Consider the following 19,467-nt stretch of genomic DNA (forward strand, 5'->3'; position numbering starts at 1 on the left):
GCTCCGCGCCTGAGGGAGCGGCGGGAGCTCCCTCGTCCCCGGGCGCGAAGCCAGCTGCGCCGCAGAAGCGTGCTTCAAAAACACACAACGCCGTCGTTTTTTTGGTCGCTTCTGCAGCCCCGTTTATAAATCTTTGCCTGACAAGAGGGCCCCACCGCGCTGCCGCTTGGTCTCCGCAGAAGGTGCTGAGGAACTTTCAGGTGAGTCCCCCTACGGCTGTGAAAATGTCTGCCACCTTCAGACATAACGTTCAGGAGCGACACGTTCGGGTCTTAGCTCCTGCTCCAACATGGGACGGGCTTGAAGGTTTTTCTGGTGTTCTCCATCAGGACAAGGTCGTATCTGCACAGCTGCGGTCTGCATAAAAGCAGTCAATATGAGCCAAAAGTGAAAAATTGGCCTTTCTTGTATCGTCCCCCAGTCAAGTCTCCCACCATGCTGGATGGAGGCTTATGTAAAATAAGTCACGTTCTCAAGACAACTGGCTTGTAGTCCACCTAAAGTGAGGTTGACTTTAAGCCTTACTGAGGTCAGGGATACCTTGAGTATATTTTCATTCTGTTCTACATTATCTTTTGCTTTTCCTTGTGGAAAAAAGAACACAAAAGCCAGCAAGCAAACTGAGGTATTGGCTCCTGAGTTTGTGGTTCCCTTTAAGCCAGTCTACACTTGGGTGTCCACTGAATGGGGTGGTCCTTCCAGTTCACCTTCGTGTTCCTGCCAATTCCCTGGTGTCAGCATTAGGGATTGTGTTGCCACTCTGTGCTGGGACCGGGCATTGAGCTGGCTTAGAGCTAGCCCAGCTAAAAAACAGAGGAAATACTTAGGCTTTCTTCTGGGAACACATGAACGTTAGCTCTGGAACAGGGAAGGAGAGAGGGCAGGACATCCCTCCCCATGGCAGTGACTGATTACCATCAAGCTGTACTTGCAGCCTGTAGCAGCCCCTCCTAGGGGAGAGTGGTCAATCTCTGATGAAATATTTGGGCATTTTAATCTACTTTTTCAAAGACTGAATGTGGATCTGGGGCTGGAAGTGACTGTGGAGATGTAGGACAGGAGAAAGGGAGCGTCAGCAAGGGGCAGCTGCAGAAGGACATTGCTTATTAGACATACACAATCTCTTCCTTATTCCAAGGCTAGGATAAGGGTAGCAGACCTTCATGAAATGCAAAGAAACATGTTCTGCAGCTCTGTCCTTTTTTTGCTTCACTGTTCTCTATGATATGCAATCCTCGTTTTAACCCAAATTTAAAGCATGGTACGGCTTGATGTCCACATACTCTTCTTGCACACAAGGTCAGCCTAAGAGATTCTGTACTTGCTGAACTCAGGCAGAGATCCTGTCCTCCAAAGGTGCCCTAGAAATCAGGGAAGCTTAAGGGTAGGACCGCAGAGCAGACAGAGGGTAACAAGGTGACTGAAGCGGCTGTAGAAATCTCATCAGCAAATGACCTGGTAGGTACCTCATGATGTTGTGGGCAGTAGTCAGTGCTTTGGGGCATAGCAGCCAGCAGCTCCCAGTTACTGGAATTCTAGGAGTAAATTAATCTCCCTGCTTGACTGGACATAGAAATTGACTGGGATATAACGTGTATTTGGGGCTGGACATCTATTTCCCTGAGAGTTGCATTTACCTTCAGCCCAGAGTTCAGGCCTGGGCAGCTTCTCAAAGGTCATTTTCCTGACCAAAGGTTAAAATGTCAGACCACTACTTACATGTTTTCAGTACAATAAGACAACCTCTGTTTTCAAGTAGGTATTCAGCTATGGGGTTTGTGTGCATGAGGAATTTATTCCCAGGATATGTGTACAAGAATTATTAAATGTGAAATAGATCTAATTCTTCTGGACAAACTCAGCAAGGCCAGGAATCTGGGAGATTCATTTACTTCTGTCCAGTCTGCAACAATAGAAATGGTTTGTAAACATCTGCTTACCTTTCTGGATTTGTAAGTGACCGGAACCTCATTTGGAGAATCCTGAGTTTGAATTTTGGGCCAATGACAGATCCTGTGGAAAATGTCAAGGAAATTCTTTCTATATTTTCAAAATCCTGGTCGAATCCAATTAGCAATGTGATTTGGTTGTACTGTCGAAAGGCTGCAGCTTCTCTAAAGATAAAGCAGACAAGGTGTCGGAGAGTCACCGAGGGAATAGCACCATTTTTAATACATTCAGTATAATGTTAGACACAGTGCTGGGGGAGGAAGACTGAACTTATGAGTAGTTTCTGATTTACAGGAAAAGAGTATGGATTCAGGTCTCCAGGTGTGAACCTGCTCAGCCACTTTTGCACTCAGTTATTTGGGGCGGGAGTGGCGACACAGAGGTCTGATGCCATTTGCTCTGGTCCCAAACCAGAATCCTTACTGTGATTCTGCTTTGAACCTGAGTGGACTAGACCTAAATGATGTTTGTACTTGGCTGTCTGTGCAGACCTGAACACTGAGTCATCCATGGAGTTTGCAGAATATGTTGCTGTATATAAAAATCTGTTTGTAATAATGCTGTATGGCTGAGGTAGCTCTACAAATGGAAGACTGTTACCTTGGGGGTATTAATGCCCCTAATTAAATTTCTGGTAGTTCTTTTCTGGCAAATGCAGCACAAGCATCTGTGAAACAATGCAGCGTTGACCAGAATTAATGAAGAGTAATCCAGCTTCTCAGGATAGGAAAATAGCACAGGCTTAAAGACATGAAGTCTTGCAGGACTGGGGTTTGACCTCGGTCCTTTTTGACAGAATAGCCAGTTCCACTTTGAGATTTGCCTGAAAACTGCATCGATCTTGGTGCAAAAGCAGCAGAGCTTCTTGCAAAAATGCCAGTAGTATGGCCATAGTTTAAGGTTTCCCTGATGAAGGTGAAGAGTGCAGATGTGACTGGAAGTGTATCCCCGTGCAACATGCAAAATGACTGGCCTTGTTTAGAAGTTTTAGGAGGCCTGACAAATAGGACAAGTTTTAACCTGTCAAAGGTGTTCATGGTGTGTGTGTGTGTGTGTAAGCATGCTGCCTGGTGGGCTGTCACACACTTGGCAGAGTGGGTGGTCCTGTTGTGCAGCCCCAGGGAGCTATGCAGATTGCTCTGTTGCAAGCAGATATGGCTGAGAGAATACACAATTAGAGACACTTGGGAAAACTAGTTGAGCAGGACTTGTTTGGCTGAAGTATGTTTAGATCAATCAGGAATTTGCATGTCCACATAAACACCAGTCATTAATTTGCTTCTCCAGGTGGAATGAATTGATTTGGGTGTTACATATTCAGGCCCAGGTTCATTCCAGCTGACTTGGGCACCTGGAGCTAGAATGGAACACTCTCTGGAAGGGGAAGGAAAGGGGGAGACATGTTTTTCCTCTTGCTTTAGTGGAAGCCTAGGACAGCCATGCTGCTGGCTGAGATTGTCCACTTCAGTCCTTAAAATGACTGAGAAGGGTCCAAACCAAAGGGCTGGGCTGTGAGCTGGTGTGCGCTGGGGGAGTCTGTGAAAATTGCATAGGACCAGGAAAGCCCTAAGGCATGTATGCTATCAAGTATCAGCAGAGAAATTAGAGGAGGATACCTTGCCTCCTCCCAGATGCAGTTGTACCAAGTGATTTGCTAACATTTACAGATCATCAGATCGGTAGGACTTACGGATTAACTTTAGATTCTGCCTTCTTCCCACTTTCATCAGCTAATACAATGCTGAAGGTGCCTCTTCTGGTGTCTTTGTTCCATGTAATAATATCCACAAAGTAGTGATAAACTGAGGCAAGAGAGAAAGTGAGCACGGTTAGACTCTGTACATTTGCTCTGCTTTCCAGCCCAGCTGTATGCCTGTCTGGGAGCTGAGCTGCAGGTGGAGTGCATCTTTCTCCCATTTGCTCATCTGATACAACCTGTTCAATTTAACTCTAAAATTTATTTCTCCTTCCTGCTTGCCATCTTCCTTTGCAGAGATTTCTAATAGAAATATTAAGAGAAGTCTGGGAAAGCACTAGAGCAAGGGTTACACAAGTGGCATGCAAGATGGTCTCTCTATACAGCTTTCCACACACCACCTTTCACCATTCATTTTTAGATTGCCTTTTGTTTCTCCTGTCTGCCTCTGATCCCCTTCATTTCTGTTCTCAGCATCTTTCATTTGTCTTCTCTGTCAAGGAGCAGAACTGCCTGCTCTTTGATCTGTAACTCACTGAATTCACTTGCTGACCAGCACGTGAGCTCAGGCCATAATCCCTGCCCATGGCTTGGTATGTTGGTGATCATGAGGGTGAAACCTTTTTTCACTGATTCCCCCTTGCCTGGGCCCTTTCCCTGTGCTTTTCACTTTTGTCCAGGGTAGCTTTTTTACCTGTTCAGCTCAGAGGACATCTTTGACTCTCATCGTTCCTGCACACCTCTTACTTGCACAAGAGTGATGTCTTGTTTTAAAACACAGTTTAGGAACTACCCTTTTATGCTTCATTTGCATGTTCTCAACTTATTTCTTAGCACTGTAAGCAAGGTGAGCCTGTTCTTGCACATGTCTAGCAAGTAGTTGACTTTCACAGCACCAGGCAAGTTTGCAGATAAGGAATGTAATGGCAAGACTGCAGATGGACACAATTCTATCCAGCAGCCGCTGGCTTTGTTTCTAAAATGCTGGCTATGATGCCAATAACAACTAACCATCTCTGCCTGGCTGTTGCTGGAGGAGACAATACACAAAGAAAAATCATCTCAGAAATCTTAGTCACTTACTACAAAATGGCTCTTTGTCCGCTGTATCAAAAAACATCCTTGTCACTGGATGGCTCTGTTGTGTTAAATAGCTTTTCCACTTATGGGCATAATAGCCTATAGATGACAGTTTGAAAATGAAACAGAGTTACTGCATAGGTATATAAGCAACTAAATTGCTGAAAATAACAAAGCAAGTATTTAAGAAATAATATATTGCTTTCCAGCTGCAAGGTGTTACTGTGACACATGCTCCTGTACTCTGTAGACTTATACAAGGGCTTAATTTTACTTGTGTAACTAAAGCCAACTGGGTGTCTAAATATGCCTGATTACTGTTCAGCACTTATTTTAAGATTGATCTTTTTCCACATCTGCAGTGCAGAATGAAAACCATACGGTCAGCTTTGCAAGCTCATTTCTGGAAGTGTCAAAGCATCAAAATTTCAGAAATGGCAGACTGAAGCTGGGCTGTCACATCCAGGCTGGGACACCTCTGTGGGTCAGTTACAAAAAAGCAGAATACCCTTTGTTCACCCCTCTGCCGTTCCTTTTAGAATCAAGAGGGGTTTGTGGTGCTGAAAATCTCTTAGAAGAGATTCTGTTTTAGCAAGAACATGCCCTTATCCCTTAAACTGCACAGCTAATGGACTTTAATTCATCATTTCTGTGACTTTAGCGTAAAGATCCCAAGTCTTGTTTTGGCTTTTCTAGTTCTGTATCCTTTACATGTGGATTTCTGTTCTAGATCACAACGTGATGTGACTGTACAAAGAGCAGGGAAATTTCTCAGGCCTCTTTTTCCTGCAGCAGAAGCTTGTAGCTCTGCAGAAGTCAAGGAGAGATGATCCTGAAAACCTCAGTGGAAATAACTTACATGCTTTTGCAAAGCACCATGTTGTGTTAGTCCTTTAGCAAAACATTTGTCACACACCAAGTTACAGTAACGATGGGCAGCTCTGTCAGACGTGTATTCAGGATGTATTTACATTCCCCGGATCCTTACCTACAATGGGGCATGGCATAGGCCAAAAAGTTTCGCAGCTGGTACATTTGCCGTTCCTGTAATTTCTGTAGGAGTCACACGGGTATGCAGTAATATTGCAGTTCTGTTTCAGGGATGACATGAACAGGAAAACAGACCTCTGGTGGTCACATTTAAAATACTGCGATCCTCAATCATACATAGGGAAGAAACATATTGTTAGCAATCCTCATGCTTCCTGAAAACAGTATTAATGCACTAGTAAAAAAAGGACACACCAGTGGACAGTCACTGACCAGCCTGAAGACAACATTGCACTGGGGAGCACTGGGCTGTGGCAGAACAGTAAGTGGGCACTAGCCTCTCCCTTTGAGTGCACTCAGCTCTGCCTATGTCTACTTTACTTTTCTTCTTGTCCTTTTTGGTTTTAAAAACGTATTTGTTTGTATTGTTGCTGCAGTTCCAGAGGATCCAGCTATGGATCCTTCTCCATTTCAGGTGTTTTCTCTCTGAGCTCGGGCCTGACAGCTGGATATTGCATTTTTTGGCACATGGCTTTGCCATTTTTGTTTAAAAAACTCTTTAGAAAGACATAACTAATAAAATGACATGTTGCATGGGCAGCAAAATGAGTGAAGCCTCATTTCCTATGGGTATTTGTTTCAGGCTGGTTTCCTACATAGATTCCCTTAGGTCTGATAAGGTCTGAGTTCACCTTACTGCCTTTCCTTCTGTGAGGTATCTTCTTCACCCAGCTTTCACAAAACCAGTTTGGCTGCCGGGCTGGAAAGGAAAAAAGCTTTCTTGCATTCAAGACTAGGGCTTTACCTGCCAGATTGCACTGACTGTCACTGCCAAGAAAGGCGCATTGGATTCAGTATAACTGTCTACCCCACATTCATCTTGAACCTGTTTTCTGAACAGGTTCTTGCTGTTGCTAGTCCTTGGGGTTTTGTGTGTGTTCTAAGTAATTAAAAAAAAAAAAATCCCACAGGTTTTCTTAACATAGTCACAAAATGAAGACATAAATCTACCTGATAACTTTTTGCATGGAAAATTAATCCCATTTGCATTTGTGACAGAGAGCAGAAGGATCACCCCTGACTCCTATGTCTGCCTGGTGCACATCAGCTAAACTCCTGTTACGTCAGTGTGCCACATCAGTGCTGGGAATAGATTGCTTTCATGGCTTTCCCAGAACATGGTTTTCATGTCTTTTCTAAGCAGTCATGATGTTTCTCTGGCCTTCTCCTCTTTTCTGATTGGAAACATTTTGTCAATGTTTGTGCAATTCAAGGCAGAATTAATTACCAGAAAATATTGTCAGTGGACAGCCAGGCTGGTCGGTCCCGCCATTGGGGTAGAAGTCTATGTGGCCTAGTGCTTCTGTGTAGCCTAGTCCTGACAAAAGAAAATATCGGAGGTGAAGGGAGGGAATATTACATCATAAAATGCAGAAGAAGGAAAATAAACTAACTGGAAAAAATAATAGTTATTTAGCTCTAGGATGCCTGCCTGTGCAGGAATATTAATGTCATTCATCTATTTAGACAGCAGGCCAAATGGTTGTGACCCAGCTGTGTCATTTTAGCAATGGTATCAAATACCTAAAATAAGTTTGTGCATCTGACAGTACAAAATTTGGCTTTTTGTGTCACTGCCTGTGGGAGAGGAAAAAGAATGTGAAAGACTGGGTACTACTGTGCTGCTGAAGTCCCGAGTTCTTGGAGGGTCTGGGAGAGGACGAGAGGCAGCAGTGAGGTGGGAAAGCCAAGTGCTAGGGGTGGGATGCCAGTGGGAGCAGGGTGAAGGGTTTGCATCACACTGCTGGCCTGGCTGTGGATGTGAAGGTGTGCTGTGCACCAGGGAGAGAGCTGAGGGAGATTTCAGATTTGCCCCAGAGGAAGGTTTAGCCCACAGGAGGTGGGATGAAGACTGGAAGCGTCATGCAGGGAGCCACAGGACTGGGGATAACTGATCCGCTGTGCAAGGCATTGAGCTGTGTGACTAGCTTTTGAGATGCTGCGTGCTGGGGGGCAGCCTGACCCCACAGTGCAGTGTTAGTGTGGAACTGCTCTGGCAGGACTGTGTGCTGCGGTAGCAACAGGGCACTCCTGCACTAGTGCCTAAGTCCTTCTACTTCATGGGCCACAAGGCTTTAATTGCTATAGACCAGCAGCATGTTTTGAAATGCAAATAAAACAGCAGCTCCCAAGGGAGTGCTGATGACAGCGTGGGCAACACAGCACCACAGACCCCTTCACAGCACCAGTGAAGTAAGCTGCTGTCCTCCTGGGCTGAAGGAGCAAGGATCTTCCCCAGCACTGCTGCCTACCAGAGCCCTTGCTTTCCTGTGCTCCCCATCAGTCTCTAGGTTTCCTCATAATGGTAAAGAGGAGAAATGTCACATACCATCGGTGTCTGAATGAATGATGTCAACAAACTGTGCATCTGTAGGATCTAGCCTCTCACTAGGCGGCTTTCCTCTGTACAAGGGGCCTGCTGGGTCAAGACCTGCAATGCAAAACCACACTTATGGCATCACTTTAGTAGTGTGCAGCTCACACCGCTCACCATGAACAGCTATCTTCGAAGCAAAAGGACTGACAGGAGGAAGGGCTTACCTGTGATTCTTCCAAGTGTACCATCAAACATCTGTCCCACAAAGCCAGAGATGTGCGCTCCCAGGCTCATTCCTATCATGTGCAAGGAGTCAAGCGATGCTCCATCAACCTGAGAGTTAAGAGGACTTGTCACAGATTTTAGGCACATCAAAGGCATAAAAAATATCAGGAGGAGGAATGTGAATGCATCTCCCTACTTTTCCCACATTTTCCCTTGGTGTGTTCCACTCTTTGTAAATATTCCCCCTTTGATAGTCCCACAGTACAACCAGCACTTAGGTTTGAGGTCCATATCTGAGAGAGCTGCAATGAGAACAGTTCAGGCAATGGTTGTACTTTCCTGGGGCAGTAACTACAGATGTGGACAGGAGTGAGTATTCATGGGCCCCATGAGTACAACTCCAGTTGCCCCACATGGGGTTCCTGCAAGGCATTAGCAGACACAATGATCCTAATGGTCCGGTGTCATCATTGACTGTGCCTGTGCAGCAGCTTAGAGGAGCTGCGAACTGTAGCTGATCTCCATAAGCTGACTTTTGGACATCCAGAAAGTAGAAATAGAGTTTCTATGTATGGGAAAACATATCTGTAGAGTTTTGTATTCAGAAATGTAGAGCCTTTGAGTGTAAACTGAATATTGCAACAAAATACCATCATACCAAGTCCAAGGGTAGAATTTGGCACTGCAGTATAGCTGCACTTCCAAAAATTAATGTATTCCTTTTTAGGAGTTTTTTTTCCCAGACTCCTGCTGTTTAAACACTTCCTTTGTGCCCTTTACATGCTGTGTGTTAATGTCTATATCATAGTGTGAACGTTCAACTTACCAACATTTCATCAATAAATTTCTTCAGAATCTCAGCAACTTTCTTGCAGTTTCTGGAAGCATTACTGTAGATGAGAGTTGTTGCTCCCTGGTTCCAGTCCACAAGGATGACATTCATGTCTTCTACAGAAAGCAGAAGATGTACCAAGTCAGGGATCCAGACTGGGGTAGAGCCTGTGAGTCGGTATCCATGGATGATGAATGTAGTTTTTCTGGTCACATCTAGATACTTGGAGGCTGTTGAATCGAGCTCTTCAGCACAGTTTGGATTCAGTTTGGTGTAGAGCAGCAGCTTCACTTTCAGGTCTGTCCCTATCAAAGCATTGCCAATGCTGAGAGCTGTGAACGCAGGGCATGTCTCCCTAGGATCTGAAAAGAGCACAGTGTGGCAATCCTGAGGTTAGCATCGATGCGTTTGCTTTGACCTTTTCTACCTGCCAGCCCTACACAGGCACAGGAACACACGCTGTGAGCTGTCTGAGCTAGGGCTGCTCCTTTCCTCTCCATCATGTTCATGGCTGGAGTTATCCTGAATCTTAGGATTTCTTGCCACATTGGAACAAAGACAGCAAGTGTACCTTCTCAGAGCAGCATTCCCTGAAGCAGCACAGTCCTGCTTCCACCAGCAGCTGGGAGACGGCATGGACTCTCTCCAAAAATCCCACTAGTGTGAGGAAGGTATCAAAGACTGACAACTAGGATGGCTGCTGTATTGGTTTGAGAGCACACCCAGAAGCTCTGGACAGGCTCTAGGGTAAAGAGACATCCTTATGGTTTGTAACTCCAGTCTGGAGCTGACAAGCTGCAGAGGATTTTGCTGTTGTGAGGAGCAGCTCAATGCTTCATTTGTATTTGCAGATGCAGCATGCTATTTCAGACTGTGAAATGGGAGACCATTTGACTGCATGAGATATGTTACTGATATTGCTTTATACACAGCTGAAGAGTAACTGAATTCTATGTAACTTTTGCTTTATTGGATGGTCTTTGCCATTTGAAAGCCTGTCTTTGTTCATTGCTTTTCCAACAGAACACCAGCTGAGCCTTCAGAGTCCAATACAATCTCCAGCAGGGCACTGGCAGGGAATGGAATAACTGTCTCCAGACGGACACTGCTTATGAAGGCCCTCCCAGGTTTTGTAGCCTCTTCCTGGCTCACAATCCTTTTCCCCAAATCCGCTTAATCTTATTGAAGCCTATTGTGGGAGAGAGTGTCTCTCACACATATGCCCTGGGCTGCAATAATTGCTCAGGCTGCAGTTGCTAGAGAAATCTTCCTGATCTTTGTTGCTCAAAGGGCTGTGCAGTAGGTAGAAGGGTTTAGAAAACCTGCAGCTGTAATCTAATTGTGCTCTAGCAAATCTCCAATACTCTGTGCATTTTAATTTCTAAATGATGAAACTCTCAGTTTCTATGAGCAACTTTCCCTTTTCTCCTATGGAAATCAGCAGCATGAGAGTGATATAAATGCTATGTGCCCAGCACATAAAATAATCTGCTCAGTTGCCATAGTTCTGCTAATTACTTTGTAGAAGCCCCAGGAGCTCCAGAAATAAAAGTTAATAGGCTAAAAGGATGTTGCAGTTAAGTCCAACTGGATATTTTAAATTGCTACCATAAATTCAGAAATAAATTTTAACATTTGAAATCCACGGAGTCCATCCTGTATAAAGCCTATGGTAAAATATGAATAGTGGAACAGGAGCAGTGGAAAATGAACTCTCAGCCAGGCCCAATGAACATTGTTTGAAATCAGTGGCCTTTGAACTGAGGGTGTTCTGCCTCTGTAATGCTTCAATCAGGGCTCCCAGGGGCAGTGTGACTCTGGGCCCTGCTTGCAAGAGTAAAGGTGACCTGGGTGGCCCTCTCCTGACCAGCTTGCTCTTACCACAGTTACCATGCCAAGATGCTCCAGAGAAACAGCAGCAAGAGTTGTCCTATGACACTGCTCATGTGGAAATCTCAAAGGAAATTTACCATTTTTTGCTGATATACACCAGCATACACAGTGATACTTAACCACTGCCCTCTAGGTGCTACTGCAACATAAAAAAAAAAATACAGTTATATTTATTTTTTGCTAATAACTAGAAATTGGTTTAGTTATTGTATGGTATTATATAGTATTGTTAATCATCTTTACTGCCACTGAAACTGTAGTAATACAGGCAGAAATGCCAGACAAAAATTACTTCTATATGGTGGAAGATTGCATTGATTGCTTGATTTGTTTCTATATCTCCTGCATCATGCTGAGACTTGCCCAGAGGAGCACTGTGTTTGTCACTAGAACAGCCCAAACGTTCTGGTAAAGAAGAGCTTTTAAAGAGCTGATCAGCATTTGCTAATACCTAACACAGGAACTGTTTAAAAAGCCTTGTTATATCTGCACCAAGTCTGTTAGATTTGTTCTATTTTGAATAACAAAATTAGATCAGTGCTAATAGTGGGGGGAAACCTGCCAGCTTCTCTTCTGGCAGGCTGGTATGTATCCCAGACTCATCCACCATGTGTTACAAAAGCTGACACATGAGGAGAGCCAGTTATCCTGGCTTTGCTCTTCATTCTGATAAGCACAGTGAATCCTACCGAAATGGCTGGAAGTGTCTTTGAAACTCCAACACGATTTCTGTGATGGGGCAAGAGGCTTATTGAGATTAAGTCTGCAAGCAAATAAGTGAGGTGGAAACCTACACCCTGGCACTGTGCTTAACCCGTGTCCAACAGACCACTTCCCTCCAGGAAAGGTGAATAAATGTGGCAATTAACCCAGTGTCCCATTAATGCACTCCTAGCACTGTCTTGGGTATTAGCTTGCTGAACAGGCTCAGGCAATTCACTTTTCTCCCTCTGCTCAGCTTTCTGATATGTAAAATAGGACGGCAAACACTAGTTTCCTGGGCAAGGTGCTCTGACATCTCGACACCTGTAGCAGGGGGCATACCAAGCTGTTAAACCCATGTTCCTGCCTTCCCCTGGTCTCTCTCGTTCCTTTCTTGGACATGGCGTTTGGAGGCTTTTTCTTCCTTCTGTCCTGATGTTCATCCTACGGACAGGCAGGGTTTGCAATAGTGGCATTTTGGGGCTGTGACACTGAGGCTGTCTGCATGAATAGAATAGTAGCTGAATTTTTTAACTCCACCAGTCTGTCCTCTTGCAAAGTGAAGTTCCAACAGATTTTCACTTCAGTGGGTCAGTGGTCACTTGTTCAGATTTGTAGTTGTCCTAGCTGTGGTCCTTGGGAGACTGTATTGCCACACAGAGCCCCTGAAGGGGGCTGCTCACCCAGTCAACACCTTGCATGGACCTCAGATAAGCATGTTGCTGCTTCTGTATCTGTCTGCAGTTTCACTGACACTCAAAACACTGTCACCTTGCCTGGGTTTTTTACGGTGTGTTACAACAGACTGGTCTTATGCATCAGTAATGAATCTTCAGCTTTAAGCACACTTCACTACCACACAGCAAATCTCAGTAGCATTAGTGAAGATTTCCATTGCTTTTCCACAGAGTGTGCCCTCTGCCTCTTAAACTGGTCTTCCGTATCTCACTGGGTTTCCTCAGTGCCTTTTCAGACAATTCTGTTTTTCCACTTCTTCTGACTACATTTCCTACAGCATATTTAACAAACTAAGCAAAATGTGACCCCACAATTACCCCAGAGAACCTGATGAAATAAGTTAGTATTTATAAGAATACTGTTTGGTTGTTTTTTTTGTTTGGTTGTTGTTTTTTTTTTTTTTTTTTTAATTCCTTTTTTTTTTCCCTACAAAGCAGAGAGCTATAACTTGACTTGCTCCCATGTGTATGCTAACACAAGGTAGTACATTTGTTTTTTCTTACACAGTTTGATTCTTGATAGGGCTGTAAGGATATCAAATGAAGCTTATTGTTCATAAATGGTAATTCATCCTTTGTCTGTCACATAAGACACTGCTGAAAAGAAATCATTCTTCTCTGAAGATTTCAAATGATATTTTCAGTGTCGATGGATAGTACTTACAGAAGAGAAGTGTTTGCGAAGTGAGGAGAAGATAATAAAAATGACTTCTGGTTTTACATTTGGAACTCTGAGAGCTGACTACATGCATGTAACCAGTATAATTTGCTTTGGCAAGATAAATAATGCTAGCGAAAAACCCTACACAGTAACTTATAATGCAGAGGGTAGATATATTCATGTTTCTGCAAAGCACAGAAAGTGTGTTATATTTGACAAAAACATTCAAAACAAACGGTTGATTTCTTACCTGGTTTCACCCCATACAAAAGGTAGATGAAGACGACACACAGCCTCAGCATATGGACTTCCACATGGAACTTCTACAGGTAAAAGATTTTACCACTTCTTTGGCATGTGTCTGCTGTCTCTGACAAGTTTGCTCTCTTTTTTTTTCTGCCAATAACAGTAGGTGTGGTGAAAGGAGGAAGTTACCAGCCAAGAAATGAAGACTAGTCTTTAGTTATACAACTAAAGCTTCTTCTTAAAAAGGTGGGGCACCTTCTATTCTACTGGGTTTCCTTATTTTAAATATAGTTTGCCCTGGGGAATGACTAATCAAAGACACAAATGGTTTGGTATCATGCTGTAAGCAGCAAGTTGACTAAACGTGTTGAAACTAAGGAAATTATTGTGTGTCTATTTGTCTTTTCCAAAGAATGTCAAAAGGCAGTGAAGATCGTAGGTGTTACTGCAAGTATGATAAGCATCTGGGCAGGGCCAGCACTTGGTTTCACAGGGGCCTATGCTGGTAGCATTCATGACAATCCCTACTCTCCCATGTCCCTCCGGCTTTTCTGAGCACTGTGGCCCAGCATCCCTGCTAACCTAGAAGACCCTGTCACCTCAGGCAGGAGGTGGATGCACAGCACTATGTCATGACAAAGGGAAGGTACCAGTCAATCTGGGTCTCCATTGGGCTGCCAAGCAACTGCTGTCTTGGATGACAGTTGTACATCTGGCATCCCCACCACATTTTTTTGCAGACCTGCTGGAACCTCATGAATTCAGCTCTAATTCAAGTAAGAAGGGCTTTTTTTCCCCTGCTGGAGAGGAGGAAGAAGATGGCAGATGCAAAGACAACTGTCGGGGCACGAAAGGAAGTCTGAAATCAGAGCTGGAATATCTAGTGGAAAAATTGGAAAGATGAAGGTCGTGGAGAGTTTGTATAAGGGTGGGGGGGGGCAGGGAGAGAGAGCAGGGGTGGCTGCTGGATAGAAGCTGTGTGGTAGCTTTGCCTAATGTTTTCTTAGCAAATTCTTCTAACATAGGCCAGGGAAAGGGAACAGGGGGAGGATCAGAAACACCTCATTAAGCACAGGCTCTTTTTCCCCCCTGGTGATGATCCAATGAGGAGCTGAACTATTACAGTTCCCAGTTGCATAGCTGTTTCTTTGGTCCATGCTGTACGTATTAATTTGACTTTGCTAATTCTTGGGTTAATCCTTAACTCTGCCTGCTGGCTGTCTGCAGCTCCTTCTTGTTCAGACAAGTGCATGCTGCTTGTCTGCTGCAGGCATGCATTACACCTCAGACAGAGGCGTGCACCCAGCAACACACGATTTTTTCACAACTACCGTGAGCTCTCCATCTCATGCAGCTCAGCAATCGCAGTCTCGCAGGACATGTGCTGTACTGTGATTCCATTTGGTAATCACACAGGCAAAAGTTGGTTTTTGTTATTTTGAAGAGGATAAACATTGAGAAAAAGACACCAAAAAACTTGTGTGTAGTCTGGAATCTGCAAGCTCCAGGGAAGTGCTTTTTCTGATGCACTGGCAAAAGAAAATAATTCAAAACATTCTTTTCCTTCCAGTTCCTTTCTCACCTCTACCAGTAGTCCTAAACTCTGTCAAAATATTTTCTCCCTAGCAAGTTCTGCCAATGGTGTGAAGGAATCAGTCCAACAGGGAAACAAGCAAGATGAACGGAAGGCTTTTACCTATTGCAAAAGGCATTTGAGAATCAGAGATAAAATGAGATAAAGAAATCAAGAGGGCCTTGCCTTTCTTCTCAGCACAAAAAGAGGTAATAATTTATTGCCTGAAGCCAAGACCCACTTGTTTCTTTTCCCCATCACTTTCCTCAGATTTCCATTTCCCACCTGAGACAGCTCATCCAAGTGGCCATCAGTTCAATAGGTGGTACACTGGGACTGTCAGGCTCTTCCTTGTAACTCTCAGTGTTCCCTCTAAAGACAATGATTTTGAGTAACCACTATTTTAGCATAAATTAGACTGTTTACAGTATGCATATTGGCAAACATACCCAGGATGTCAGTACTGGAAATGCTGTCCACCGCCACCATCAAATCCTGAGATGAGGAGTTCAAATAACCACCTGTGTTTACAGATTACCTCCAGCTCTTGAATCCTGTTGACCAATCTTTCACACCTGTCCCACACAACCTTCCTCAGCCACACACTAGTTAAAGATGGTAACAACTGACTTATGGCTATTTGGTTTTTGTATGCTGAACTCTAACCACAGAATACAGAGGAATACGTCTTGGGACATAAGCCTTCAGAGTCAGAAATGATCCCATTGTGAGCTTTGAAATCAGTAACAACCTGAGACAGTAAAAACTACTTGTTTTATCACATGTAGAAAACATTTAAGATCAGAATTGGCACCAACTTAAGAACAACTTAACAGAAGATATGAAATAATTTTACGTAAGAGAAACATTCTGATATTAGCTCTGAGCTGTCAGATAGGCATTGTTATTTCACACTCATTATAGAAGCATTTTAAACTGTGTTTGGTGACTGTGAGCAGAACCATCGTTTGAATCTGAGACTTTTTCAGAAACGTTGTTTCCTCCTTAGAGACACTTGTGACAGTGATGGTCAGCTGAAAAATATTTTTTATATTGCATTCTTGCATCCACTGCCTGAAATCTCACTGATTCACTAGTTTCCCGTGGGTGGAACGTTTTCATGGAGATACTGGAGAGCCAAATCTGTCCACTTCATTTCTTGCTCTTTCACAGACTCAGTTGTGCCACCATTGTCTTGCTCTGGTTCAGGAAGCTCATTCTGAGAACAAAACAGAGGTACAATGCGTTCCACACAATATGCTTCCTGAAAGGAGCAGGTTACTAAGACTTCATATGGATAAATACAAAACCCCACAAACGAGACCAGAGGGTGCATCTGAACAATACATATCATACATACTGATCCACTTAAAAATATTACTAAGCTCAGTTATGAACAATATACTTTCCACATGAATATGGTGCTTAATCTGAAAGGTAAATTGCTTTTCCAGGACCCTGGGGCCTTGCTATACGCTCAGACTGCACACACAGCGAAGAAGGAGAATATATAGCAAATGCAAAATAAGTAAATAATAGTACGATGCAATTATTCCATTGCTTGTTTGCAATGTGTTTCTTCTGCTGTTGCCAGGAATACAGATACTGCATTTATTACAGCTGTTATTAAGACAACTGGTTCTGTAACATGTTACTTTCCTATGGCAGGTGAGAAATCCTTCCTCTTTCTACATGCTGAACTCAGGTGTGGCTGTGCTTTATCAACAGTAGAAGTCAGAAACCCCTAAGAGGTGCAACACAGAGCTGCTCATGACACAGTAAGGAGGAAATACAGTTTAACTGAGATTTCATTTTCCTTCCTGGTATTATTTGTTCTCTGTGTTGCCGTATTGGTGCAGTCACACAGAGTGCATGTTATCTGCCAGATACCATTTGGGCAAGAATTCTGAGTTCTAGATCTCTGGAAATCCCAGTATGAGCTAAATAAAATTTTTCAGTTTTGAAAACAGCATATGATTAGAGCTCATTTGAGTTCATAGGAACCTCTTGAGTGAGCAGCGATCAGATGCTTGGGACAGCCTCAAATACTTTACAGCCATTTTGTTTGCTCCTTTACAATGCCGCTGAGTAAGTCTCCTGTGAATTTGTGGTGTTTTTTCTATGTGATCAGAGCCAATCCAGCCCTGGCGATCTTTATATCCACAGCCAGGCCTTTCTTTCTATTGTTAGTTGATGAGGCTTCCTGCTCTGAGGCTGCCATCAGTATGTGACTGTAAGTAGCTCAAGAGATGGCCATAAGGAAAGAAACAGTAATGTTGGGACACAGGGTAAAGGCAACTGTCAGCAAGGAACTAGTTCATAAGATTCAGCCTGCCTAGTACAGGTTGTCCCAAGCAAAGGGGGTTTTGGGCCCTCATATCCGAGAATCATAGTTCTGCAAGATCATCCCCTCAAGCCCAAATCTTGGCAGGAAAACTTGTGTGCCATGTATATGGATTTTGGAGGTGTGTAGCTGCTCCTTGCCCTCTCTGAAAAGACAGTGGTGTAAGGGCTAAAGCTTGAGCCTAGCAATGTCACTAGCAATTTGGAAATGTCTCTATGCTAAAAGAAACTAGCAGCCTGTCAGTCCCCGCAATCTTAGCATGACTGCTTTGTCAAGTGCTAGCCAGGGTAAACCTTGTGTACCAGAGGGAACAAGGAAAGGGAAAATCCTCAGATACCTCTCACTTCCCTGGTAGTTTCAAAATAGCTAAGGAAAGGCGTCAGTGTGGGAGATCTGAAGCTTCAGCTCTGGGCTTTGTGGGGTCAGAGATAGCTTTTCCCCAGCTGCACCTCTCTGGCCTTGTACATTGGATGAAAAGATAGCTGCCATGCGTTGGATGCAGTGCTACAAGAAAGAGTCCTACTGCAGATGCCAGTTCCTTCGCTGCTATCCTGGAACTGGCAACAGCAACCCTGTATCTGGAAAAGACTGATTAGGAAGATGTTTGAAAAATTTTCAGCTTCTTTTAATGGAATTTCAGAAAGTGGAGATAACATGTAACCAAGACTGCAACTGTCAGCATGAGACTGATCCTCTCTGTTCTACAAACGAACTGGAAACCACTTCACACACCAGTAACGTGAAGGGGAAGTAGAGAGAAAGGATGATTCTACTCCTCTGATGCTAAACCCAGAATTGTGCAACGGGAAGGGCATTCCAGTTCTGAGGAGGTCTGGCAACTGGTCAGGCGAAGGGGGAGAGAAACGTACACGTCCTCATACACACACAGGAATGACTGGCATATAGGACAAGAAAAGAGTGAGTCAGATCCATCCTGGGAGCCTTTTGTACAAATTAGCTGCACTGCAAGCAATACTCTCTGTGCCATTTCTTGGAAGGGGCTGTGATAAACACACCAGTCTTAACTCAGGTTGATAAGTAGCAATTCACCTACCAGAGGGATAGCCACATCTTCATACGGCAATTTATCCTCCCTCCACGCGTCATCGATCAAATCCAGGATTCTGCCATCCCTTTGCACTTCACTGTCCATCGTTGTAGCAGGCGAATACAGCTAAATCTGTGACACAAAGCAGATATTATTTCTAACGTCCACATCCCCAACCAAGTAGCTGGAGTTTGGACTATGGGCTTGTTCCAGTTTTGATCCAATTTCTGTTAAGCTTAAACTTTTATGGAAAAACTTGATTTTTCTAATCCACTCAAAAAGCAGTTATAACCACAGGAGAACTACTTCATCTAAAAAGAACACTATCAGACTGAATTGCAGATTGATATGCATCAGAGATGAACATATAAAACTGGCCTGTTATTATTAATTATAGAGATTTACTTGTGTTTATAGCTACTGACCTTTAGAAGTCTCTTTTTGAGTGAGCTTGAGGACCTAGAGCTCCCCTGTCCCCTCTAACTCTGCACAGAACCGTTGCTTATTGTTTGCTGCCTACTCGCTTTCAGTCTCTGATCCTTTGTGAATCTGGGAAAGAGGCAGAACAAAGGATTTAATGGCACATGAAATGCTGCCAAAACCTGAATTCCAGGAAGCGGGTGAAACAGGAGAAAAATAAGACTGTCCTCCACCCTCAGCTACTGTCATCATTCCAGGGGTTTCTTGTGATCATTCGAGTATTCCTCTGCCCTCCCAGAAACCTCACCTCAGCATTCGCCCCTGTGTGACTCCTGCAGCACAGCAACCAGCAGCAGGCGGCTCGGATCGTGCCGGGGTTGGAGACTACCCATATTTATTTAAAACCAAACCAGGTTTGGGACGCTCGAGAGGGTGCAGGAGCCACCTCGCCATGCCCGGCTCTAGACCTACACGTTGAACAGGCCTCGCCTTTACACCCGGAGCTGTGGAGCGCTCCAGCCGCCCCGGGCGGAGGCGGCCCCGCGGTGGCTGGGGACAGCGGGGCGAGGCGGTCCCGGCTAGGCGCTGGGGACAGGCCTAAGCGCATCCCAGCCCTGGTAACCGGGGCGATGCGGCCCCCTGCCCCTCCCGGCGCCCCTCCCGGCCACTGGAGCCCCGCGGCCCATGTCCCCC

The 19,467-nt window shown here is 44.3% G+C and overlaps 4 protein-coding genes across 5 annotated transcripts in view; 1 reads left to right on the forward strand and 3 right to left on the reverse strand.

The window, feature by feature from the left end:
* TMEM41A (transmembrane protein 41A) overlaps positions 1-245 on the reverse strand; it is a 2,540-nt gene extending 2,295 nt beyond the window's left edge. Inside the window, exon 1 of the mRNA XM_010561277.1 lies at positions 151-245. Within this exon, the coding sequence (XP_010559579.1) occupies positions 151-245 (95 nt within the window). The remainder of the gene's footprint in view (positions 1-150) is intronic.
* Positions 52-19,467, forward strand: part of CEP63 (centrosomal protein 63kDa) — a 43,134-nt gene continuing 23,718 nt past the window's right edge. The window contains exon 1 of the mRNA XM_010561163.1: positions 52-200. The gene's annotated coding sequence lies outside the window, so the exon portion shown is untranslated. The remainder of the gene's footprint in view (positions 201-19,467) is intronic.
* On the reverse strand, positions 270-13,445 carry LIPH (lipase, member H). Its single transcript, XM_010561167.1, has 10 exons — positions 13,394-13,445; positions 9,145-9,512; positions 8,318-8,426; positions 8,106-8,207; positions 7,005-7,094; positions 5,715-5,882; positions 4,730-4,825; positions 3,641-3,752; positions 1,941-2,114; positions 270-357 (listed from the first exon to the last, which is right to left on the reverse strand). Exons 1-10 carry the CDS (start codon positions 13,443-13,445, stop codon positions 273-275), a joined length of 1,356 nt encoding a protein of 451 aa, XP_010559469.1. The 3' UTR covers positions 270-272.
* On the reverse strand, positions 15,705-19,100 carry ANAPC13 (anaphase promoting complex subunit 13). Of its 2 annotated transcripts, XM_010561166.1 has the most exons (4): positions 19,082-19,097; positions 18,780-18,903; positions 18,361-18,486; positions 15,705-16,181 (listed from the first exon to the last, which is right to left on the reverse strand). In XM_010561166.1, the coding sequence occupies exons 3-4, from the start codon at positions 18,457-18,459 to the stop codon at positions 16,056-16,058; spliced, it is 225 nt and encodes a 74-aa protein (XP_010559468.1). In that variant the 5' UTR covers positions 18,460-18,486; positions 18,780-18,903; positions 19,082-19,097; the 3' UTR covers positions 15,705-16,055. The 2 variants fall into 2 exon arrangements, with proteins under 2 accessions (XP_010559468.1, XP_010559467.1); XM_010561165.1 differs by having other exon boundaries at positions 18,780-19,100.

Source organism: Haliaeetus leucocephalus, unplaced genomic scaffold, assembly GCF_000737465.1.
Source record: "Haliaeetus leucocephalus isolate CR32 unplaced genomic scaffold, Haliaeetus_leucocephalus-4.0 Scaffold143, whole genome shotgun sequence".
Classification (NCBI taxonomy): domain Eukaryota; kingdom Metazoa; phylum Chordata; class Aves; order Accipitriformes; family Accipitridae; genus Haliaeetus; species Haliaeetus leucocephalus.